We start from the raw sequence: 25,953 nt of genomic DNA on the forward strand, positions 1-25,953 counted from the left end.
ATTGTCATTGCTCAAATGTTTTTCCATTGAGAGGTGTGCGAGGAAAGGAAAAAAACGCAATTTTTTTCGATGTTTAAATAAATTTTATTCGATAAAAAAAGAGAGAAAAAAATAGTAATAAAAAATTTATAGAATTTCTTCTTCAACAACTTCTTTTAGGTCGAGCAATTCCAAGCGACCGTTTCCTTTAGTTTCTTTACGAATCAATTCATCGATGGTTTTGAATTGGCCGGGATCAATAAGACAGATGAGACTGGTGCAACCGGTGTCCCAATCATCGTGTTCAATTGATGCGCACAATGGTTTCAATTTGTCGATGATTTGTTTTGCTTCTTTTGTCGAACCAACGGTGACTTGAATTCGCATGTGGGCCCGTTCAATCGGAAGATTTGCTTTCAACAAACCAATAACTTCAAGCACCTGTTGTTTTGCATTTTTATTCAGCTTCACCGAATAATGAATGTCTTTCATGGCCTTTTCGATCAATGACACTGAATATGGTCGTTTTGTTTCACGATCCACACATTTATCGGCCACATTTGTTGCAATTTCCTTGAACAATGCCGATAGTTCTGTTTGTCGTTCTTTTTCCGATACCTGTAGTTCGCCCTTCATCAGAATTTCCTTGCAAATTTCGGTGATTTTGTCGGTTTGAAATGCTTGCACCAGATCTTCCTTTTTGGCCACCGCTCCTTTTGACACATTTGTGAATACCGAATGAATTTGTAACACTTCATCGATATCTTTTTCAATATTTTTGCGCCATGATAGCACTTTATTTTTGTAGCAAGCAATTTCAAAACGTTTGCCACCCTTTTTCATACGAACCACAGCTACGTTCGTCAACCGAATTTGATTTGTTGGTGTAAATATTTTCGACATCTTTTCAATCGTCGCTCAATTTTTCTCACTGTATACGATACGAATTTCAAATTGTAAATGCGTTTTAGTTTTCGTTTTGACAGATCATTGTATATATGCAATTCAATGAAGATGGCAACACTAGTGTGCTCCCGCTTTTAATATTGACAGATCTCATGTAAACGGTTTTTGTTATTCAAAACTTGTGCATTAAAGAAAAGGTTTTTTTTTTGTTGTCATCACAAACGAAGGGTGACTTATTACTCCATCATATTTAACACTTTAAAATGGCCAATTTTTACGCAAAAGTTCGACAATTAATAAATGATTGTGATATTTCTTATATTGAACCATTGTCGTATATAAAACATTTTACAACTGTCGAAAATACCAATGCAGCCACATTGGATAAGGTCATTTTGCTGTATAAACGAGTGAGTGAAAATGTCACCTTCTTAATCGGTGAAAAAAAAAATACAATTCCATTTTAATACTTTATTTTCATTTTTAACTAATACACTAAAGGGGCAAGTGTCAACACCACAAAAAATCAAGAAAATCAAATCTCCTACTTATACAGATGAATCGTACATGCTAGACCTTACTGGATCGCCGCTCAAAGACTCTTGCCAATATGACTTGCTGAACGATTCTCTCGGCGATGAATTGGTTAAGAAAAATGCATGGAAAGATGAAGACGAGAGATTTCATCCCATTCCAATGTGTGAAGCACAGTAAGTTATAAATACAAAATATATGAATTTTCCAAATTGAAAACATAGATGTTAAACAGAAAAAAGAAATATTAATATCCAAAAAATGTTTTTCTTTCAGATCATACTTTATCAAAATTTTGTCCGAGTCTCCAAAGGAAAGTACGCCAAAATGTTGGGCAATTTGCAGTTCAAACGACGATAAAACAATGCTACTGTCAACACAAAGGAAGGAAAATAAATGGTGTCGCGGAATATTGACATTCAATGTAAGTGAAATGATTTTTGTATTTTCTTCGCGGATTTAATAATAAATGCTGCACTTTACTAGGGTGTTATTAACTTTGAGCCGATCAACTTAATGGAATTACAAAAGCAGCATGTAAATTATGTGGTAAAACAATACGGACCCATTGAAGGTATGGTTGATAATTATTATCGCTTGGGTAATGATGCCATGCTACAAGTATCTCGACCAGTAAACGGTTCAACGACACAATCAATACTAAACGATGAAAAGACCGCATCGAAAATGGTTTTACATCAATCGATTCAGGTGAATAATCTGCAATCGATTGCAAAGAAATTTTGGATTCAATTGGACATTTTAAATAACATCAAACAAACGATTGTATCGTATAAAGAAACAAAAGATCCCGAATGCTTGACCTTCAAGGGCCATAGGTTGGTATTCAAAATTTAATATCATTTTAATCATCCGTTCAAGAGATTTTTGTTTAAATTAACAATAAATTAGTGATATTGCGGAGATTAAGCAGGAAATCTATGATATGCTCACGCAGCCCATATCGATCGGTCTCACTGATGAGGATGATGTGAATAATCATAAGCCAAATACGAGCATCGATAAAATCGTCGAAAATGCCAGCGTACGAGAAAGCGGTGAACTCACTGATGCACTATGGGATGTACTGAGAGGTGAGCATACCCTAATTAGAGAATTATGGTTTTTGCACAAATAAATCAGTCAAAAAATTTTTTTTTTTAAGGATGTTCATCGTACAATGCTTTAAAAGAAGCCATCGAGTATATTTTCACATCAGCCGCCAAAATCAATGTTGTGGTTTGTAGTCTTTATATTGTTAATCATTACTGACTGAAGCGTATTATTTGAAAAAAAAAAGTGATTTAAATTAAATTATTTTTCATAGAATATGCCATCAAATCAAAGCAGATTGGCTCATTTAATTCGAGATGTATCTGATCATCGCATTGCAATACCGAGATTAAATGGGACCGAACCGCTAGAACTCTTACTTGAAATTGGAATGGAAAAATTAAACAAAGACTACGAGTACATTTTTGTTGAAGGCAAACTATGTTCAGCGGAAGATTTGCGGGTCGATAAAAAGTAAATAAATGCTATTTTCTTTAATCGTTTTGACTCGATATCGCTTTTTTTTTAAATATTATAATTAGATTGACACTGGCAAATGGTGATTTGAATGTACGAAAGTCGCTAAAGACACAATTTTCAACGAATGGTACTTTAGGCGGTGGACCACCACGAAAGACATTGATGCACAAAATGAATGAAGAAAATGTGGATTTAAATGATTCGAAGGAGAATGTCGGTTTCCAGAATAGTAAATTTAGTTTGCGAAATATTGAAGAAGATTTGGCACGTTTCGGACGAATTCATTTAATATTGGAGCATTTAATCATGATTAAATTGAATTTAAATCTTGAAAATGGTACGATCGACCTATTTAATGTATTACTATTTTCGACCTAACAAATATTTCATCTGCAGTTTTTACAACATTCCTCGATGATTTGCGTAAGCCAATGGTGCCATTTAATGTGCTCAAAGAGATGATTACCGATTTTCGTGAGATTCCAGTGACAAATACGAAAATTTTAACAAAAATCGACAGGTAAATCGAATCAAATTCGTAAATTGCAAATTTATTGATAAATTAAATTAATTTGATTTGATAATTTGTTTTCAGCATACCGTATCGTCAGCGTGTTTACCTAAAATCACGTAATCAATTCAAGATCATTCGAAACACATTTTATTTTAGCGCTGATCCGATTTTCCCGCCGCACGTGTTTAAATGCATCGAAAACAACGGTAGGACATTATACAGTGGTATTGACCAATTGACTTTTACTTAATTTGGTATTTTGTTTGTCTTCTCTTTACAGAAACAAAAACCGATATCTATTTCGCTCATCAATATTTGGAAATTGAAAATGTCTGAGCGATTGAGTTTGGGTCACATTGATTTTAACAGCCGTTTTAAGCATATCCCTAGTCTGAACCATATAACTGGCTTGCATTTGTCATCTAATTGTCTATGCATATTTGTCGCGCTCATTCATTTCTCTATTATTTGAAACGTAATCGAATTTTAAGTAAACGTATAAAATTGAATATTTTCAATAAATGTCAATGCTAAGATTTTTTGGTTGTTCATTTTCATTTCATTTGCACCGTTATTTCTCTATGCCAAACTAAAATAGGCAAACACATACACATGTAGTAACATTTATACAATAATGCGAAACCAATAAAATTCTCACACAGCTCAAAGGTACATTTAATGGATGTTCTCACACTGTTAAAAAAAAAATGCTGAAAATGTGTTGCAAAGAAAAAAAATAGATGGCACAAAAGTGGAGTCATTCCTTACTTCTGATACCGGATTTCCAAAAATGCACGAAATATAACCAAAATCTCATAGTGATATTTTTTTTTGAAATCATTGAGTTCCCAAACCAAAATTGAATGAACCAAATGAAATCTATAAAAATTGATATATTTTTATTCTTCAATTCACTTCATTAGACATCAAAATTAATATCCCATATAGATGTTTTCTCGTTTATTTGTTACATGTGATCGTGATGTGTATAATTCCCCCTATATATTACATAAAAATTATAGACGAATGAATAAAAAAATGTTCATTTTTCTAATTAATTGAATTTTCTTCCTGAAATGACTTTATCCAAATAAAATCCAATTTAATTAAATGCATTCGGAATTGAAAGAAATGATAAAATGCCATAAAAATGTTATTAAATAATATGGGATGAGCCGCCACATCATATATAGTATATCTCTGTGATGCGACACGATTTCAGCATAAACAATTTTTTCATGTTAAAAATGACAGTGTATATGGTTGAAATTTGATTCTATTTCTATTTATTTTCTTCGTTTCGTTGTTGTATGTCTCTTTTGCTACCCCAATCGATGTTTTGCGATTTTGTTTCGAAAGAAATCCAATTAGTTTACGTATCCATATGCGTAAGTTTAACATGACCAAATGTTGCTTTGTAGTTAGAATAAATCCACATGTTGTGGACATAGTAAGTGTACGGAAGCCGATCAAAGAAGACGTACCGGAGTGTATAACTTTACAATTTAAACGAAGAACTTAGTGCTTGAGGATTCCGTACTCTTCCCCCTGTTCCGTATTGCGCGAAGGAGAACGACAAATAATAAATAATCAGTAAACATTATGGTTTGGTGAATTGATTCTCGATTCAATGTTCGAAATCCAAAACAATGTGTAATTGGTTTCCCAGTGAATTGGTTTGAAGGTAGACATTTTTGATTTTGGATTATAAAATTTATTTAAAAAGAAATTAATTGTGTGTGCGTGTAAAATAGTTAATTGTCAAAATGGTGAGTTAACTTAATTGTCAATTGGGTTCGCAAAAATATAATATTCAATTTTAAAAATGTGATTTAAAAAACAAACAAACAAATAGAATCAAGTGGATGCTTTGATACGATTCGGCTATGCACTGGTGATTGTTACTATGTTGCTTATGATTTGGGCATCATTGGCGGGTGCACGTGAATTGGAAAATAATAAACATCCACCGTGTCTGTTTAGCCCGTTGTGTACATGTTCGAAAGCATCACAAAATGATCTTGGTATCATTGAATGCAAAAATGTTCCCTATCCAGCGATACCAAGAACACTCAATTATTCAAAAGTATGTCGAAAATTTTCATATATTTCTATATAGTTGCCACTACATTTTTGTTTTTAAATGAATAACACAAAAAACAGGTGTTCATGTTGCACATGGAACGAACTGGTTTGCAGAATATACCGCCGAGTTTTTTACTAGGAACTGGTAATCATTTTCGAATAAAGTATTGAAAAATTGATAAATCTTATGTCGTTTTTTGAATCAAATTCAAGGGTTGTATCGCATTGAAATATCGCATAATCCATTGGGCGAAGTATTAGAAGGTGTATTTGATGGTTTGGAACGTTCGTTGTGGGAGCTATCACTTCATCATAATCAATTGGTTGAGGTGCCAACGCGAGCCATACGCAATTTAAAAAAATTGAAATACTTAGATTTAAGTGCCAATCAAATTGATTGCATCGAAATTGATTCATTTTTTGGCTTAGAAGCTTCGCTCGAACGTTTAATATTGGCCGATAATGCGATTGATAGTTTACCACGTAATGCATTTTCATCATTGCCCAAATTAGATACAATCGATCTATCGGGAAACAATATTGCATATCTCGAGCCAAATATCTTTGACGATGGAATGCCATCGCTTGCAAAGGTTTGTTTTTTTCTTCTCATTCATGCATTCACAGAGATGTGGTAGATTCAAATAAAGTATTTTTTTTTATATATATTTAACTTTTGCAGCTATTTTTATCAAATAATGCATTAGTCGAACTGCCATACAATGCGTTGGCCACATTGAAAAATCTTCGTGTGCTCGATTTATCGCATAATTTGATTAATTCAATTCGCACCGAAAATGATGCGATCACATCGAAATTAACATTGGACATGTTGCATTTGGAATTCAATCGAATTGAGGAAATACCGACCGCATCATTTTCACACATTGATGTGGTCAATGTAACCTATTTGGATGGTAATCCATTGACAACGTTGGGCGAACGGGCTTTTGAATCGGCACGCATACGTGAACTTTACATTAGACATTGTGGACTAAATCTTATTTCACCAGCTTCATTCGATGGGCTTAAAACACTGCAAATTCTTGACATATCGGGAAATAATCTCACCGCTTTAGCAAAAGATTTTTTACAAGGCTTCACTGAATTCAGGTACATTTTCCAACCACAAAAATAATTACCTATGGTTTGATGTGTCCAATGAGTTTTCATTTTTCGTCTCTCTTCCAATCACAGAGCACTAAATATCAAAGATAATAAATTAAAAGACATTCAAACAAATGAAGTGTTTGCCGCAATTCAATCGACCATTGAAAAATTGGATATGAGTGGAGAAGGCAATGTTCCGACTAGTTTAAAGAATTTTAGCATGTGAGCACGCTGATTCATTTCAAACCGATTTATATGAAATGCATAATTGTTGTTTTTCTGTTTTAGAATGAAAAGCATTCGATCGTTATCACTTGGAAAATTAACATCGAGCCAATTGTCACCGGACGATTTCGCTGATTTTGGTGTAGAATTGGAAGATTTAAAATTGGCACATAGTTCAATCGATACGATTAAATCACATGCATTCAAAAATGCACGAGGCATTCGTCGACTTGATCTTAGTGAAAATATTATTAGTACAATCGAAAACGATGCATTCACTGAGGTAATCGATCGAACACACATACACACACATGTTCATTTTCTCTGTCAATTAATCAAATAAAATTTATTCTATTCATTTAGATTGGACATTCTTTAATTTCACTAAAAATTTCGCATGGATTTGCTGGTTCGTTTACATCATTTCCAGCGCAATCGTTTCGCACATTAACCTCATTGCAAGAGCTCGATTTGAGCAATAATCAATTGAAATCGATTAGCGATACAAGCTTTCATTTTCTACAAAACTTACGAACGGTTGAACTCAATGACAATGTGATTGAACGAATATCGAAAGGCACTTTTCAGGTTTCTCATTTAAAACAATCGATTGACAAAACAAATTTCCGTAATAACAAGAAAACAAAAAATGTTTCTTCTCTTCTGTTGTATTCACACAGGGCGATATTCATTCTAAGTTGGAGACATTGGCTCTACATTTTAACAGCATAAAGGCAATTGAAGAGAGTACATTTGCCGACCTAAAAGTTAGTATGAATCAATAGCCTGAAAAGGATTTAGATATGTACATTAAATTCAATTAGAAGTGCGTTGTATTTTTTTGGAGACAAATGTCATCAGAGTTGACATAGTTTTCATATGCGATAAAAATGGCTTCAGAGAAATGTCTGCTTTTTTTTTTCGTTTGCCATAAAAAACACACACAAATTTCAATAAATCGAATCTTTCAACAGGAGCTAACCAAACTGCAATTGGATGATAATCGTATAACTACCATAGAGAAACGGGCCTTCATAGACCTAAAGAAACTGAAGTATTTATCACTCAGAGGGAATAAATTGGAAATTATATCGGACGAAGCATTTCAGGTTTTTAATTTATACTCTTTCAAATCTTTGTATAAAAAATATATTGGTAGCATTTTTAACGGAAATATTTGTAAATTTGAACATTTCAATTACGACGACATTTAAATGAAGACACTTTTTTTTCCATGTATGAAAAAGTATGTGTTTGAAGTGTATATGTGCGCATACACATTGACGTTAGTTCGTTGATGTTGGTATATGTCAAATGTTCGTCTCTCTGTTTGGTTTGTGTAGTAGCGTTGCCGCGCACTAAGAACAACATTCCTTCATTTTATTATAAAAGTGTCTGTCAAATATAATTTGGCAAAAGAAATTTTATACAAAGCGATATTGCAACAACAGTCAAAACAATGTAAAAATGTTTTACATTTTGAAATTGCAGTGATTGCATCTTATGCTAACGTAAAGAATATTACTTTTGTGTTTTTCTACGAATTGTTTGTTTGTTTGTTTGTTTTATTTTTTTTTTTTTTGTATTGGAGGACGTGAATAACATTTGAAGCAAATAAAATGACCGAATGTCGTATCAATCAGCATTTGTGTCGACTTTGTGGTTGCAAAAATGAAAACGGGCGGTCACTAAACGATCCAAATAATATTGAATTGGTATCGAAAATTCAAGAAACCTTTTCAATGTTGGTGAGTAACGTCATACAAACAAATGCTTTGGATGAAAAAAAAAAAAATTCATTACATTTTGTCGTTGAATTTTTTAGATTGGTGGCAATGATCCGTTGCCAAATAAAATTTGCATTCAGTGCGAACAAGATGTGAATGTATTTTATATGAGAATCAAGAGATTCCGTACACTACAGAATAAATGGCGTGATGAAGTCCAAACATTTTCACCAATGGATCCATATCTGGACTATGAAAAATACTACAATGTAAGTGAATTTTTTGTTTTGTTTTCTAAATTTTAAATCATTTCACAAGCAATAAAATCTCCGAGTTGAAAAAATATACAACAACCAATGTTCTTAGTTTAACGGAGAGAATATTTATTGTTTATGTTAGGTTGAAAGTTTGTTTATATAAAAAAAGAAATGTGTGTGTTGAAAGAATAATTTTTGAATGATTTCATCAATTTCAGAATGAAATGGAAAAAATACGTGAAAAAATTAACATGTACTTGAATGAAATGGAAAATCATAATAATGTGAAAGATCCATTGGAAGCTGATGTTGAGTGTGCCACGCCAAATGAACAAAACGATGATGTAAATGTGACCGTCGAACAATCAACCAACGATACAATGACATTCGAACAGCGACTGTTGAAAAGGGAACGTGAACGAAAATCAAGTCAACGACGAAAACGCGGCCTTACTGGCTACATTCGAAGCAGAAAACTTAAGCGAAAACTTCAAAAACGCGCCAAAAATACGGAAACCGTCTTAAATCCGGCTAGCGTTCATCCGATCGAAAATTGTGCCATTCCAAGAGCGGAGATTCCGTATAAAAAGTACCGAAATGAAATGTTGGAAATTATGTCACAGAATGAAATACTTGAAAGTCGAACGCGAGTCAATCGTCGTGCATCGCAGCCGTTCAATTACAAGTTGTTGTCGGCACAACCACAAATGGCTCCAAAGAAAAAACCATCGTTGCCCGAATCGTTGACGGTGAAAAAAGAACCGATAACCAATCACGTTTTGGAAGTTGTGAAATTGAATATAAAATCACAAACTCCAAAAATTGCGGATGATGCATCGGTTAATATTCGGCCACGTCAACGACGCCGAATCAATTATTCCGAAGAATTGGTTGATGAAGCATTAATGTACGAACAAATTTTACTGGATAAACAAAATCAACAAGAGAAATTCAAGAAGAGTAGCCCGAAAAAAGTGCAACAACAAACAAATGATTACACTAAATCGATACCATCGCCAGGCAATTTAGATTCTCGCCTTCGGTTGCTTGAACAACGAAATGAAATTAGTATTACGCCGCTAAAGTCACGCATGCCAACAAAAGATTCAGGTAGAAGCGAATCCAGAATACCGATGTCAATGAAAACGGAACCACTTTTCAATATAACGTCATCGGTTTCGGTTCATATCAAACCACGATTGAACGAACAAACAGCGGCAAACCTTCAAATTTCAAATATAACCAGTTTAGTAAGTGGCCAGCGAGCAATGCCATCAAGCAAACGACGAAAGATTTCCTGTCCATATTGTGCGAAAATATTTAACAATGATAAACAATTGGCCACACATCAAACGGCACATTTAAAAATCCAATTGCATCAGCTTGACATGGTGAAAATACTAAGTCCAAAATTGCGTCGCGTAAGTCAAATTTATCAAGTTTATTTGTTTCAATCCATTATAACTGATTTATCGATGCAATTCATAATTTTAGGGACGCATGTTGAATCTCGAAGATGAGCAATACATTCGTTGCGTTAACTGCTGGCAATTGCATACAACCAATAAAGGTATTCTTGATCATTGGAACAATGGTGCTTGCATGTTCTTCTGTACAATTTGTGGTAAATCATTCCATGACAATATCAAAGATTTAAAGCCACATTTCGAGAATGAGCATGGAATCAAATACCGATCAATGTTTCTTCCAACAAATATACGTCAAATGGCTGCTAAGACGACGACGACAGACATTGATGAAAAAGTCGAAACGGCAAAGAAACCGGAACTAGCAAAAAAATCAACCACACACACTGGAAAAAAACCGGTAAAGCTAACAATAAATCCAAATGCACTCGGTGAATTTCAATGCAAAGAATGCTCTAAAAGTTTTAAAAGTCATAAAGCATATCGAGCCCATCATACACTGGTTCATGGTGGAAAGCATTATCTAATTAATAAGAAGCGAAGCGGTACACAAAAGCAAAAAATGATTGGTGAAACTGTTATCAATCCGATGGCTCTTATCAATGCACCAACAAAATCCGGCAAACATCAAAAGACACTTGGTAAAAAATTGAAAAAACGAACAAATGAAGCTGTAATGAAAACAATAATTCGAAAAGCACCAAAGCGTCCACCGCCACCAATATCATTGACCAATCCACCGCCGTTGCAGCCGGCAAGAAAAGTGACCGAACCAAAGTCAATCGAAACGCTCATAAAAACAAGTACATCTTCTTTGGAAGCCGCTGTAAATCATCATAATAAAGAAGTGAGTCAAGATCAAACAGTGTCAAGTACATTTTTGGCATCATCATCTATTTGTGCTGAAGATGATGTACAAATTAAACCCGAACTCGATCTCGATCAGTCCATTGATGAGTATTCAAACAGTTACATTGATACTTCAGTTCAATCATGTAATGGTTGGGTGCATTTGTCACCACAATACGATAATGTTGATGTGGGATGGAATCAAAATATGGTTGATCCGTACTTGGACATGTCACCGCGGTTAAAAGTTAAAGATCTAACGGACTTACAAAATCCACGTCAACAATGCTATCCAGTTGATACTCAGGGCTATCATCAACAACAGCAACCACAGCAACCGCCACCACTTCATCAAATGCAACCGTTACAATCAGCCCAACATACAAATTCTCTCTATAAGGATACACAGCCATTGATAATGCCCAGTCCAAATATGACCGATCTTCAGATTCAAAATGTTCAAAGTTACCAGCCCCAGCCACCACCACAAACATACGTCGAGTATTCGTGTGTGAATAATATGAATTCAAGCATGAATTTACCGGGCCATGGAATGTGCACATCAAATCTCTACGAAATGCATATTTCACCAGCACCACAAGTGCAAAGTACACAACTTATAAATCCAGTATTTTTACTACCATCAAATTCATCGCATGCCGTTCAAGATTACCATTATTGATGACTCCATACAAAATGATTTCGAATCGTTTGCGGACGAGTGATATTGAAGAAGATTGATAAAAGTAAAAAAGCAACCAATCTACAAACTTCACAATTGATATTAATAACAGCATGATGAATAAAAAAAAAAAACAATTGAATTTATTGGATGTTTTCAGAAATCCTTTTTTTTCTTTTTTATTTTGTTTTATGTTTGAAACCGTTAACTTACATTTTGTTAGAGCTCTAAAAATGAATAAAATACAATTTATCTTCCACCCTTGGCCTTTGATTTTACCCGTTTATTTTTGCCCAAACGCTTTGGTGGTTTTTTGTTTTTGTTGCCACCATGCGATTTACTGAATGGTTTCGAACCGCCGGTATCCATCGATGAGTCCTTTGTATTTCGTTTTTGACCGCGTTTCTTTCCACCAAAACCGAATTTCTGATCGCGTGCCTTCCGTTTGCCAGCACTTTTGGCCGCATTTGTTTTACGATTGTCTTCCAAAAAGTCCAAATTCTTCAATTTTCCTTTGCGGAATTTCTTCAATTTGTCAAGCATTTCACGTTTTTCGGTTTCTTTTTGAACACGAGCCTGTCGTTGAATCATTTTTCCCATTTTACGTTGATCACGAATCTGTTTCAGTCGCTCCGATTTAGCTTGACCCTGTTGTTTGGCGGCCAGGTTTTCTCGCACCTTTTGCATATGCACATCAGTTTTGGCCATTTCAGCAAAATAATCGTCAGGTCGTTTGGTTACGATTTTCAAATCATGTAAACGTTTAATGCCTTCAACGACAGCCGCTTGTGCTTGACGATGGAATGTCATTTCACGTCGAAAATCATTTAAAACTGGATCCTCATCTGGTGTGAACGATTTGATTTTTGCATTTCCAGCAAATAAATTGGCACGCTTCTGTTCATATTTTTCCATTTGAATTATTTGTTCAGGTGCCAATGGTGCTAAATCATTGCATATATCCAATCGTTCAATCCATGGCAAATTCAATTTGATACTATCCAATTTCTTTCTTATACCCAACTGCAAAATCATTACACACAACATATTCGTTAGATTTGCCACACATTTTGTGAACGCATGTAAAAATTACTTGAAATAATATGATAATGAAAATAAATGACTTACAATATTATTGACTGCTTTCTTTGGACCGTCGACGATTTCAACGTTTAGACCGGGTTTTAAATCACCGCGAGCAAATGCCTCTTGCAACTAGAATACAATGTAAATAATAATATCATGAGCAACGCATGGCACATTTGCAATGAATTCGACATTTTCTTTTATATCACACAAAATACAAATGAATTTACCTCCAAATCGGAATCATCTTCTGGTTCCGAGCCCTCCGACATGCTTTCCACTTCAAACTCTGTCATTTTTTGTGTGCAAACTAGTTATTTAAAATGAAAAAATAAAAAAAAACTAATTTCAAGAAATAGAATACGAAAAGAGCGAATGTACACCGTAGCGTATGTGTGTACGGTTTGCACGTGTTTATAAGAGGCACAACGATTAGGAATACAATAGACGAATATGTCAGAATAATATGTCACCAAACTTATTGTCAGATGTACGAGTGTGTGCTTTCATTTCAATGGCTTCGTTTAAACCGATTAGTGGTGTCAACTTCGTATGCTTATACACTATCGATTCGTTTCTTTCATACAGATGTCGCTACCTGTATGCATTCACAAATACACTTATTTTTTGTTCTGTTTTTTTTTGTATGAGGCTGCTCTTCGCCTATTTCGGTACACATATGATTTGGAACATTTCGATTGTTTGCTATGAGTAAATGTTGAGCCGTTCGCTTATGAAGCAAATACCAACATAAAATATATATGTATATATAATATCATTTAGATTGGATCGTCAATTTAATTAGTTGTCATCAAATGTTGTTTTATTGATCGTTATTTGAGCTTGATTAAATTGAGCGATGTTTTCGTTCATTTTCGAAACACAAAAAAAATATCAACAAAACTTTGATAAATTGATGATTAATGTATGTTTGCAATCTTTTTTTCTTCCATTTTCTAGAATTTACCGGAATTACAGCATTTAGACCTGGCATACAACTCCATGGGCATATTTGATTTCAATATATGTGATCAGGTGTGCACGAATAATTGAACACCATTTCAAGAAAAGATACGAACATTTTATGAAATCGATAATATATATATTTTTCTTTGATTTTTAGGTTGGAACATTATCATCTTTGCGTGTGAATGCCAGCCATAATCGGATTTCAGAATTGTCATTGAATCATTTAAACAGTAGTGCAAGTGGAAGACCCGAAGCCGGTAAGATATTTGCATAACAATATTTTATAATTGGTCATTCGAAATTATATCACTCAATTTCTCTTTCAACGGTTTTGTTGTGTATTCACAAGCAATAAGCCTAATAAAGTGATCCCAATAAAAAAATAGAAACAAATTATAAACAGATGATTTTCTGAAAAAAAAAAAAAAAAAAAACTAATTAAATTATCTGTATGACTAAACAAACATATTATATCCATATTTTCCGTCTTTTGATGACATCTGCACTGCTCAATAATCGTCTTGTTAACATTGCCAAATGCACTACCACGACTACCACCACTACCATCACTACCACACAACTCCATCCACTCCAACATAAATTCAAAAATCGAAAAACAAACCCAAATATCGAAATGAACTGAAACAAAACAAAACATTAAAACAAACATTGAATCAAATGACATTAAACCACTGAATAATACCAAAACCAAACAAAAATATAATCTGAAAAACAAATGAATGTGGCTGATGAATAGCAATAAATTTGTGTCGTCACATAGGAAACCCTTATCATTCGAATATTAAAGTATTGGATTTATCGCACAATGTTATAACGGGCATAAGTGTTCACTTTTTTCGACCAGCTGAAAAATCGTTGACTCACTTAAATTTGGCTCATAATCAGTTGACGGTAAGCAGAACGAATAAAAACAAAAAAAAAAAACTAAATTGCTTTCGTTTCTTTAACGATTTGCAATGTTTGAATGTTTTTCCATGCGATCAATCATATTTTATTCGATTGTATCTCTATGTAGAATACAACACGCGATGTATTCGGATACATGCCTCTATTGCATTGGCTCGATTTGTCACACAATCGCATTATCGAATTGGATTTTGACAGTTTTTTTGGTTCGAAAAAATTGCAGGTATGTACCAATTCAATAGTATTATCCCAAATGAATACCAATTATATATTAATCACTTTATGTATGCAAAGGTTCTTGATCTGTCACATAATAGCATAAGCGAATTACCGCAAACCATTTTCAAAACAAATAATGACCTAAGGATTGTCAATTTGTCACATAATAATCTAAGAACATTGTCCGATAATCTATTCTCTGGCGGCGGTGTGGAATCGTATGTATATTTTCTCATTCAAAATGCTGCTGAAATTCTACATTTTATCTAATCAATTGAACATATTTAATGCAAATAGTTTGGATTTATCACACAATTTGCTGACAAAAATTCCGAGCATGTCGCTGACAAATGTGGCTGTGTTAGCACTATGTAATCTTGATCTATCGCACAATGGAATCGTTGCAATACACAGCATTGATTTGTCAAATAAATTTCGTGTGAGTATTTCGGTTTGATAATTTCTCTCTTTTGCTCTAAACAAAAAAAAATTCCAATCAATTTGCGGATAATTTGATTTTAATTGTGGTTTCATGACGTTCAGGCATTGACGACATTGGATCTATCGAATAATCGTATATTTCAACTTGATGATGCGGCATTCACAACGCTACCGCATCTAGCCTATTTAGATTTATCGAATAACAATGAATTAATAATTATGGATAAAGCATTTTTGGGTCTGTCACATAAGAGTATTAGCTATTTTTTACATTTACATTTGGTTTTTTTTTTCTAAATTAGGTCTGGAGGATTGCTTATTTACATTGACCCTGAACAATGTGTCGCTTACATCGGTGCCAGAATTGGCATTACCCAGTTTGAGAGCATTGCATTTGTCGCGAAACTCATTGCCATTCATTCCACAAGAATTGGCATACAATTTATCGTCATTACGATCGTTGGATGTGTCGGGCAACGATTTAACAGCTGTTCCCAGTGTAATTCATTCATTGCCAAAATTGAGGTAAATCGAGAATTATCGACCAGAATATGTTTAAACTGAAAATGTTGTAAAACGATAATATATTTTATTGAATTAAGGTCTTTGTCACTGGGATCAAACCCCATACAAGCGTTAAAAAACAATACATTTCGTGGACTTTTGGATAAAATCGAGCATCTTGACATTTCTAGTTTGCATTTAAATTTATTTGAAGTAGGTTTTACAACATACATGATGGATATTTTCTCTGCATATTTGTTTTTCTATGTTTTTACTTAGAATGGTGCATTAGGTAAATCATCATCGCTGCGTTCATTACAAATTTCACCGTATTTGAACATAGCCGATTTTAATATACCGACAATTGTGTCACAATTGTTAAATTTGCAAAAACTATGCATAAGTGCGCCGGAACCACAAAAAATTACAACAGGACCAAAGGTCACCTATAAAAGTGTCACCGCAACGGATTTGCGTAAAGAAATGACCGGTCGATTGCCATTAAAATTACGTGAAATTATGATAAGCGGCGAAGGATTCACATCGATATCGGATACCATTTTAAATGTAAATACACTCGGATGAGGATCATTATAATAATATCTATCTTATAATGTACACCAATAATTTTCGCATGCATACACTTCTAATTTGATTGCATTAAATTTTGTAGGGCGTTCAATCAAAATCACTTCATTTGCAATTATTCAATACATCGATTACAAGCATACCGGAAAATGCTTACCGTCAATTAGGTCGAGTGCAAAATATCTCCATAGATGTGAGCAACAATAACAAAGCGCTAACTAAACAATTCAATCCAAATACGGCACAGCGGCCACTCGAAGCGGAACTTGTCTATTTGACCGATTTGAAAATTGCTGGAAATACATTAAGTTGTGACTGCGATGTTGGGTAACGTTTACATTATAAAATTCTTGTACAAGAAAAAGAAAAATAGAAAAGAACTGAAGAAAGAGTGAAAAAAAGACGATTATGTCTCTATGTGTGTTTGTTGGTTTCAAAAGAATACGGCAAAAGTTTATGATATTTTCTGCTTGTTTTTTTTTTGTTGTTGCTTTTTAGGTGGCTTGAGTATTGGTATCGAAAACAACGTCAATATGTTTGCCGTGCTCAAACATGGACTGAAGATGTTTTTGGTTCACCAATTCATTCGCCCGTTCACTCTTCAACCAATAAACGAAGCGCAACATCATGTAACACCGACGAGAATCGTTTTGAAAACGAATTGCGTGAAGTGACATGTTCAAATAAACAATCTCAACAATTGATTGAGGTAAATGTAAACGAAAATATACCATTTCCACTTCAAACGGATTTTCATTTTCATTTCACCTGCATGGAAAATGCATTCATTTATCTCTCTCTCTCCCTCGCTCTATTTTTTTTCTCGCATCCTTGTACGTTTCTTCGAACAGGTACTTAAATCAGACCTCGAGTGCGGATGGAATGGTGCATCTTCGTTTACAATCAACGCCAGTATGTTCGAGATTATAATGTGTGCTATATGCTGTGCAATAGTTGGCGTTTGGATCTGACTCCTTTTTTACTTGTTTCGCATGTACAATGAGTTTTATATACTTTTGGAACAAATCTATTCTGGTGTACACAACGAAGATAATCAAAACAATTGCAATAACAATGACCGCAACGCATCACCAGAATCAGAAATTTGTGAGGAAGCTGAATGCATCGAATTGGATACATTTGAACAAACTGAAAACTAATCAAATCAGAATCATAATAACAATAATAAAAATAATATTAATATAGCTTCGAAGATGGAATAGCAATATACAAGTAGCATTTAATTTCATAAAAATCGCTTGAACCGTTCCATAACCACATCAATTGAATTGACGTTTTCCCGCTTATCCATGTAATCATATCGCATCGTTTGTTTTTTTTTTTTATCAAAATAAAGCAATTTGTTAAAATGAAAGCAATACTCGAAGAAAAACATATTTCGTTAAAAAAAATGAAAATAAATATAAATAATTACTATAGCGTAGATGTTGTGTTCGTATATACATTACCGTGTATTTTTCTCTGTCTCTCTTTCATTTGTAATTGTATCAATTTTATTTTATTCTTCTGTGAATTACTTGTGCCAATTTTGCATTAGACAAATCGATCGTTTTATAAAATAAAAATTAAATTTCCAACTTAACAAAAACAAAAAAACAAGCGTTTTATTATTTACAATTTGAACATTTATATAAGTAATATTAAAGTCCTTTAAATGCATCAACAATAACTTGTTCGGCTTCAATTTTGTGAATGGATGATACACCAACAGCAATTGTAGCGCCTTCCGAACGTCCAACGTAACCGATTTTTCGGCCGCACATATTTTCGAAACGTGGCCGAATAAAGGACCATGCGCCCATATTACGGTGTTCTTCTTGAGACCAAACAAATTCTACAAATTGTAAAGAATACACAGCAAAAGAAATTATTAAGTGTTACATATGCTATTGCAGAGCAGCAAACAATGTGGTAGGAAATTGTACCTTTTGCGTTTTTATACTTGTTCAATTCATCATTAATTTCCTTTACGGGGAATGGACACAATGATTCAACGCGCACAATAGCAACATCGCGAATTTTATTCTCATTTCGGAATGCATTCAAATTATAATAATGTTTTCCGCTGCACAATATTACTCGTTTTACCTTTTCCGTTTCCATGGCAATCACATCTTCGATAACTGGTTTAAATGTGGTGCCATGCACAAAATCTGTATAATCTGATGTTGCATCAGCCAAACGGAGTAGGGTTTTTGGTCCGACAACAATTAACGGTTTTCTGAAATTGCGTACCATCTGCCGTCTCAACACATGGAAATATTGTGCTGGCGTTGTTGGATTAACAATTTGCAAGTTGACATCGTCCCCCTCGGGCGAACATTCCTTTGAATCGGTGAGCTGTAAAAAGCGTTCAATACGACAAGAGCTATGCTCTGATGCCATACCTAATAAATGGCATACAAAATAAATGACAACGAAAAAAAATTTATGAATAAATAAATAAACAAACCGTCGAATCCGTGTGGTAGCAACATAACTAAACCATTGGCATACATCCATTTTGCTGTTGTTGTTGTTGTCGATGGTGTTTTTGGTAGCGGTGCAACAATTCAATTCGTTATTAAAATGCATTGCAAATACCATATCAATCCCAATGGTGAACCCAAAACCGAAAATCGTAACACATATTTATTTGGACATGAAAAATCAAACAAATTATAAATGAAATTTGGTGAATAAAATCAATGGCATTCGATTATTATGCTTGACATACTTTCGCCAGAAACGATGAACGTATCGATGATTATCTGTGCTCCATTGTAGAAATCACCAAATTGCGCTTCCCAAATAATCAAATTGTTTGGATTATCAAGTGCCATGCCTAATAAATGGCAACGAGCAAATGAATAACAAAAATGATACGATGAAACAAAAAACCAACAAAATATCATTTAATACTTGCCATACTCAAATCCGAGAACAGCCTCTTCCGATAAAATACTATTAGCAATTTCAATTTTGCCACCATTGCCGTGAGACATGTCATTTAATGGAATGTATATTTCATTTGTTTGCTGATCAACTAGCATTGCGTGCCGTTGTGAGAATGTACCGCGTCCCACATCCTCACCACTAATCCGAACATTATGCCCTTGATACATAAGACTTCCAATTGCCATTGCTTCGGCTGTTGCCCAATCAATTCGTTGACCATTTTCTAGTCGTTTCAACCGATTATTTACGTGAGTCTTCAAAAGGTGCGGATGAATAGTCTATCGAATGGAATAAAAAAGTAAATGAAGAACAAAGAATTAAGATGTGATTTCATCATAGAAAAATTTATCAATGGATAAAAAAAAGTGATAGATAATCAATTTACAAACTGTTTTGGATATGAAACACTCTGTATGCCAACATAATGTAAAATACTGTAATCCATTCCCGTATCCCATGTTGTGATTGATGACGAAGCCGGTTTCATATCCTCCCATTGTTTTTGATAATAATATGATTTAGGTTTGTAGGATATCGCTTTATCTAATTCATCGTTTAGATAACCACGATAATTGTCGATGCATCTTTTCACATCACCATCGGTAACCACATTCTCTTGAATCAATCGGTCCGCGTATGAATCAGGAACAGATTTTCGCGTATGAATTAATTTATAAATGGCTGGATTTGTAAATGTTGGATCATCCATTTCGTTATGGCCCCATCGGCGAAAGCACACAAAATCAATAAAAACATCCTTGCGGAATTTTTGCTGATATGCAAATGCTAAACATGTTACAATAGCCATTGCTTCGGGATCGTCACCATTTACATGAAATACCGGGGCCATTATGCATTTTGCTAAATCGGTACAATATTTTGTTGATCGGCCCCTGTCGCCGGGTGTGGTGAATCCCACTTGATTGTTGATTATCATGTGAATCGTTCCGCCAACCTCAAAATGTGGTACGCGTGACATCATAAGCATTTCTTGGTTTATTCCTTGTCCACTAAATGCAGCATCACCATGCAACTGTGATTTACAAGACAAATTAATAATGATAATCAAAGTTTCACTTACGTCGTCACATCAGAATCAAAGGGCACGCAATGAACGATGGAATTACGATAAAAACAACAAAAAATATAGCAACCGCAAAAAATTTACCTGAACATTAATTACATTGGATCCAAATTGCTTTTCAGCATCATCGCTGAACGCACCATCATGCAGTGTTTGCTGTTTTGAGCGCGTTTTACCCATTGATACTGGATTAACGGCCTCCAAATGGGATGGATTATGTAACATCGACAAATGTACTTTTTTTCCATTTATTTCAAAATCTTCGCTCACATCTATAAGTAATGTACCATTTTTTTAGGTGTAAATGGTTTGAAATATCATGTCAGTTGTTATCTTTCGGTTAAATATTTTCGTTTCATTTCTCATCTCTCATCACACACAAACGCATCATAAAATACAAAAAAAAAAATCTACTTACGGAAATGAGAAGCAATATCACCCATCACTTTAACATCGGGCGGAAATTCGGAAAATCCTTTCAATTTATGAAAAATTTTTGCCGCTGGTGTATTGAAAATGGTCGTCAATAAATTCAATTTTCCGCGATGCGGCATTGCCAAGACAATGTTATTAACCTCATTTTCCGTTGCCAATAACATTAATTGGCGAAAAAATGACATGATCGATTCGGCTCCTTCGCCTCCGTATCGTTTATACGTTGGAAACTTTATTGCTAGAAAATTGTCCCATGCTTGTGATTTCAACATCAATTCGAGTATTTCTTTTTTCGCATCGCTCGATACATTGGCATTTGAAATGAGCTTTTCATAATTTTCCACCAACCATTCGCGTTCATGTTCCGATTCAATGTACGAATATTCGATGCTCACATTGCCGCAATACGTACGTTTGAGGAAATCTCGAGCTTGTCGTACTGTGCCGTTGGCAGTGTCATTATTTAAAATGCCACGAAAATTAAGTGTCTGATCTTCGTCGAGTCCATAGCGTTGCAACTGTAGTTCAGGTAGAATATTGCTATAAATAAAGAGCCAAGGCGAAATGCCATTTTGAATTAAAAAAAGAAGAAAAAAAAAAGAAAGAAGAAACGGATCGAAGGTGAATTTAGTTTCGGTACGAAATCAAAACCATTGTTTGCGTTCACTGGGGGTTACATAATGCATTGGAAGCCACATTTTAGTTGTGTGATTGTGTTATGTATGTATGAACAAATACCTTGAGTTCGTTTTTAGCTCAATAGGATTTGTGTGCGCGATGTGGTGTGAATGTGAGCGAAATGCCTCAATCCATCGATAAAAATTACTTTGCTGCTGTCGAGTCTTAAGTACATTATCGTCAACTGCAAAAATTTCAATTCGGTTGAAATAAATAAAATGAGACAAAAAATAGATATCAAGTGGAAATGTATCATTTGTATTGATTGTTTCATATTCATGAGCCAATTGACATTCATTCATGAATGTTTGATGTTGATAAATTTCGATTTCAATGAATTTATGTTCGATTACTGAACTTCGGTACATGCTTATTTTGTATGTGCATGTATTTATTGTATTCTGCACGCTCAAATGTTAATGAAATTATTTCAGAATGTTTATGTCATTTATTGGTATTTTTGGCCACAATTCAACTCTATCTTGATTGTTTGATGTGTCGAAAAATATTTTCGAGAGATAGCAAACACATCGTAAAAATCCAATGGAATGGCCGCACTAAACTATGTCCTCGGCTCACAATCATCTTTCATATTTCATTCGTTCGCTCTTCAACCAAGTAGCATACTTATCAGTATGATGTGATTAAAAAAAATTTAGTATCTTTGATGTGCGACCATTTGAGCGTGTGAGTATTTGTATACGATTCGTATGGTAACGAGTGTTCCATTTTCTTGATGAAAACAAAAAAAAACAGATCCAATAATAATACAAAAGAAACATTAGAATGATTTAACGAGCGAAATGGTTGGTTCTAGTGAAACACAATGTATTAGCGTCGCCGTCATTGTCATCGAAAATTATTGATTGGCTGTTTGGCCCAAAATGACTTACGCTCGAATGGCTCATCTTTTTTCGGACGAAAACCATAAACTCCAGCTCCGCTGCACTGATAGTAGCGTTTATTTACGCCAATTGCCTGACACTGCAATCGTTTGAATAATGTGCGCCCCACCATAAATCGATACATTTCAATATATCGGTTTCTATTAATGAAACGAATAAAAAAAAAACAGCAACGGAATATTTAACGATGACGCGATGGCGCACGTCACTTTCAAAAACTCTTCAATAAATTAAAAATATAAATTAATTGTTCGGCACTAATCTACAATAATAGTAAAATAAATTTATTTTATTTTTATATCGTTCGTAGTAACTTTGTTTCTTTCAATTAACTTTTAACTTTATTGATGCGAAACCCATTGATCTATTTGCTATACAAGTTGAAAACAAAATGAATCGTCAAAATCACGAATACTGCTTAGACGAATATAACAATACGAAAGTGATAATTCTGTTTATTTTCCTCTTAAAAGTAAATTTCATTCATTTTGATAACGCATTGAATAACACACACGCTCACTCTTTTTCTATCTCTCTCTCGCTCGCTCGCTCTCCGCTTCGTTATCTTTCTCTTTTCTTCGTGTCACTGCCATTCATCACAACAACAACTAACCGGCTGTTGTGTACGTGCTAAATATGTTGCTTCAAAAATATGAATGGAATTTTCAAAAAAAAAAAAACTCAAACAAAAACAAACCCAAATCAGGTGATCATTTATAGTTGCATCGAAACGAAAAACAAAACAAACAAGTTTCAAAATTGAAAGATGTGAATGGAAATGAATTCATATTATCTTGAAATTTTGCCAACCGAACCACTAGATTTGTGATTTATTGACAAGCGAGACGGATATTCAACGCATAAATGCGTGATCATATGGTCGTTCCATTGACATGTCATCGCATGTTTCACTCCCTTTCGATTGTTGTATTCTCACTCTTTATCGCATCACCAGCTGTGCCTTTCACACACAGAAATAACGGGTAGATTTTTGCTGGTAGAGACGACCTCCGAAGATGGAAGACATTTAATTTTAATCTCATATAAAAATTATTTATACCTCATAATCGGAAAATAACATGTTTACCAATCTCTATTACATTACATTTGAATTTTATTTCAGTGTGCATTTGAAACACTCATAGTTTTCGATAAAAAAGTGAGAGTGTGTGTTTGTCTTTCTGTGTGATGCACGCACTCATTCGTTTCAACAACAACACTTTACATATTCTAGATTATATGTATATTCTGCCACTTACCAACACTATCTGAATTGTTTCCCTTTTTTCTTATTTATTATTTATTTTTATGATATCTTCTTCTACAGTATACACATTTACAAACATTCATTCCGTTATTATGTCACCAAGTGTATTCACAAATGACGGAAAAGAAACAACATGAATTACAAATACAAGATCGTGCCAAACTCTCTGTCGCTCTATTTCATGAATGGATATGTAAATTTATTATTCGTTAGCTCTCTGTAATGCTTTAAACAACACTTTTTCGTGTCAGATATATAAACGCGGCATCACATTCTAAGCATGAAACATCAAACTCAATTGTAAATGCAAAATGCTGTGACATGCATTTCAAACCTCTTTTTCGTTAATATTTACACTTACATGCAATGATAATAGAGTGACATCTTTATAGACTTTGCAAAGCTTGTAACATGCCTGTTATCTATTCAATTTGACTTTCATAGTGAAGAGCTTCAAAGTATAGAATTCATTCACAGGTAGAAAATTTCATACAGACGTCGTTTCAAGGCAAAGAATGTAGATCACTATAATCAATTTTGATGCCATTACAATGAATTACATTTTCTGAGAGCATTCGAAAATGTTTGGCTATAGTTTGAAGCTGATGCAATATGATATTTGAATGATTTTCATACAAACTTACGGTTCTCAAAGGTTCAGAAAAATTATTTTAAGAAATCGATAACTTAATGACGCAAATTTATGTGAAAAATGCAGGAAAAATATGCAACAGTATTTGAATGAAAAAATTCCACATTTTATGGAAATGCAAAAACAAAGAATAATAGCTGAAACCAATGAAAGTTTCTTTTTTCTATTTATTTATTTACTAAAAAGATTCTCAATACACAATTGCTTTTTTTTTAAAATTGAAAACATCATTTATCAGAACATCTGAAAAACGTCGGCTGGAATAAAAATCATAAAAGCTGAAACCCTTAAAAAAATGGTTTATATAAGGTTCGTATTCCAATTTTAATACAATAACAACTGAATGGTTCTATGCGCATTTGTACTCAGGATCCCCAAAGTCAGTAGTAATAATCCTATTAATATATATTTTTTCAATTCCTTGGTGCCTTGGAATAAGCAGATGTTACCTTTTTCTCAAAATGATTCAATATGTAGTAATGAATGTTTCCCATTTCAAGACTTACCGTGTTACTTCTTTCGTGAATTTCATCAAAAAATATGGTCGACGGAGACCTAAAAGTGGAACATATAAATTTCAAAGGTTAACAAAAGGCTACGAACTTATAAGCAATACGTTTCGTTTTTATTTTATTTAAAATCCTGCTCTAGAAATTCTAAAAGCAAGTTTATCCGGAAATTATGTAAAAAGGAAAATCATATATTCATTAACTTTAAAAAAAAGAATTCTTGCATTTTCGTGAAAACGTTCGTTTGAGAAAACTATTTTTGTGGAACGTTCCGACAGTCATACATAGCAAACATTAGTCATTTCAGATTATGTCTATAGTGACTATCGTTAGGTAAACAAAGACTGAATCACACATTCTACACCATGCGTTTTATCTATTGAACTTTTAACATACTCATCACAATAAAATTCCTTTGCGAAATCATTTTCAAAATGAATCAAAACAAAGGCAATTTCCAAAATTTGCCCATTTCAATATGATTTATGGAATTTGAATAATAAATAAGTAATTCCAATTCTTAGAAAAAAATTCAAACCATGAACGCATATTTCATTTCGGGCATCATTGCAAAGAAAATCTACGAAAAAAAAATCCAATAATGTTCGCTGATAATTTGTGCTCTTGAGATGTACATTATTTGAACTCGGTGCATGCACATTCAATATATTTAAGCATATTAGGAACGGCCAATAGAATTGAGTTTAAATACATCCATGGAGATTTAAACTAAGACGGCATATTTTATGCTCTGAATATTTCACAAAATGGAAAAAAAGAAGGGAATTGCATTAATTGGAAACATCAAACGTCCGCTTATAAAAAGGGAAAAGTGCTGTGCTACTCACATTGATTTCTACACATACATGTCTTTTATCAACCAAACTACATTTATTCTGAAAA

The 25,953-nt window shown here is 33.8% G+C and overlaps 6 protein-coding genes across 8 annotated transcripts; 3 read left to right on the plus strand and 3 right to left on the minus strand.

Moving 5' to 3' along the window:
- Positions 1 to 74: 74 nt before the first annotated feature.
- On the minus strand, positions 75 to 949 carry LOC116345975 (ribosome maturation protein SBDS). Its single transcript, XM_031775821.1, has one exon. The coding sequence runs from the start codon at positions 880 to 882 to the stop codon at positions 127 to 129; it is 756 nt and encodes a 251-aa protein (XP_031631681.1). The 5' UTR covers positions 883 to 949; the 3' UTR covers positions 75 to 126.
- Positions 950 to 1,049: 100 nt separating this feature from the next.
- Positions 1,050 to 4,002, plus strand: LOC116345965 (protein zwilch). Its single transcript, XM_031775800.1, has 11 exons — positions 1,050 to 1,295; positions 1,387 to 1,595; positions 1,696 to 1,843; positions 1,906 to 2,258; positions 2,332 to 2,513; positions 2,585 to 2,658; positions 2,747 to 2,946; positions 3,015 to 3,289; positions 3,349 to 3,472; positions 3,548 to 3,672; positions 3,747 to 4,002. Exons 1-11 carry the CDS (start codon positions 1,149 to 1,151, stop codon positions 3,800 to 3,802), a joined length of 1,893 nt encoding a protein of 630 aa, XP_031631660.1. The 5' UTR covers positions 1,050 to 1,148; the 3' UTR covers positions 3,803 to 4,002.
- A 912-nt stretch (positions 4,003 to 4,914) lies between these two features.
- Positions 4,915 to 18,076, plus strand: LOC116345953 (chaoptin). Of its 3 annotated transcripts, XM_031775769.1 has the most exons (24): positions 4,915 to 5,150; positions 5,221 to 5,235; positions 5,322 to 5,552; positions 5,630 to 5,696; positions 5,765 to 6,144; positions 6,234 to 6,664; positions 6,749 to 6,883; positions 6,950 to 7,169; positions 7,250 to 7,474; positions 7,567 to 7,653; positions 7,861 to 7,995; positions 13,875 to 13,949; positions 14,038 to 14,140; positions 14,641 to 14,795; positions 14,920 to 15,033; positions 15,105 to 15,247; positions 15,327 to 15,468; positions 15,573 to 15,708; positions 15,773 to 15,995; positions 16,073 to 16,187; positions 16,254 to 16,541; positions 16,648 to 16,889; positions 17,061 to 17,271; positions 17,414 to 18,076. In XM_031775769.1, the coding sequence occupies exons 2-24, from the start codon at positions 5,233 to 5,235 to the stop codon at positions 17,531 to 17,533; spliced, it is 3,981 nt and encodes a 1,326-aa protein (XP_031631629.1). In that variant the 5' UTR covers positions 4,915 to 5,150; positions 5,221 to 5,232; the 3' UTR covers positions 17,534 to 18,076. The 3 variants fall into 3 exon arrangements, with proteins under 3 accessions (XP_031631629.1, XP_031631628.1, XP_031631630.1); XM_031775768.1 differs by having other exon boundaries at positions 4,915 to 5,235; XM_031775770.1 differs by having other exon boundaries at positions 4,915 to 5,235; positions 14,665 to 14,795.
- Positions 8,271 to 12,087, plus strand: LOC116345957. The gene is made up of 5 exons (XM_031775777.1): positions 8,271 to 8,397; positions 8,478 to 8,634; positions 8,712 to 8,882; positions 9,089 to 10,291; positions 10,365 to 12,087. The coding sequence occupies exons 2-5, from the start codon at positions 8,506 to 8,508 to the stop codon at positions 11,826 to 11,828; spliced, it is 2,967 nt and encodes a 988-aa protein (XP_031631637.1). The 5' UTR covers positions 8,271 to 8,397; positions 8,478 to 8,505; the 3' UTR covers positions 11,829 to 12,087.
- On the minus strand, positions 11,971 to 13,353 carry LOC116345973 (probable rRNA-processing protein EBP2 homolog). Its single transcript, XM_031775819.1, has 3 exons — positions 13,145 to 13,353; positions 12,957 to 13,043; positions 11,971 to 12,851 (listed from the first exon to the last, which is right to left on the minus strand). Exons 1-3 carry the CDS (start codon positions 13,208 to 13,210, stop codon positions 12,078 to 12,080), a joined length of 927 nt encoding a protein of 308 aa, XP_031631679.1. The 5' UTR covers positions 13,211 to 13,353; the 3' UTR covers positions 11,971 to 12,077.
- A 77-nt stretch (positions 18,077 to 18,153) lies between the features above and the next one.
- On the minus strand, positions 18,154 to 23,003 carry LOC116345958 (probable 2-oxoglutarate dehydrogenase E1 component DHKTD1 homolog, mitochondrial). The gene is made up of 10 exons (XM_031775778.1): positions 22,611 to 23,003; positions 21,778 to 21,901; positions 21,023 to 21,579; positions 20,689 to 20,876; positions 19,906 to 20,553; positions 19,489 to 19,798; positions 19,300 to 19,407; positions 19,036 to 19,089; positions 18,509 to 18,970; positions 18,154 to 18,417 (listed from the first exon to the last, which is right to left on the minus strand). Exons 1-10 carry the CDS (start codon positions 22,744 to 22,746, stop codon positions 18,224 to 18,226), a joined length of 2,781 nt encoding a protein of 926 aa, XP_031631638.1. The 5' UTR covers positions 22,747 to 23,003; the 3' UTR covers positions 18,154 to 18,223.
- Positions 23,004 to 25,953: the final 2,950 nt, after the last annotated feature.

Source organism: Contarinia nasturtii, unplaced genomic scaffold, assembly GCF_009176525.2.
Source record: "Contarinia nasturtii isolate CC-2019 unplaced genomic scaffold, AAFC_CNas_1.1 Cnas_scaffold_1371, whole genome shotgun sequence".
NCBI classification, from domain to species: domain Eukaryota; kingdom Metazoa; phylum Arthropoda; class Insecta; order Diptera; family Cecidomyiidae; genus Contarinia; species Contarinia nasturtii.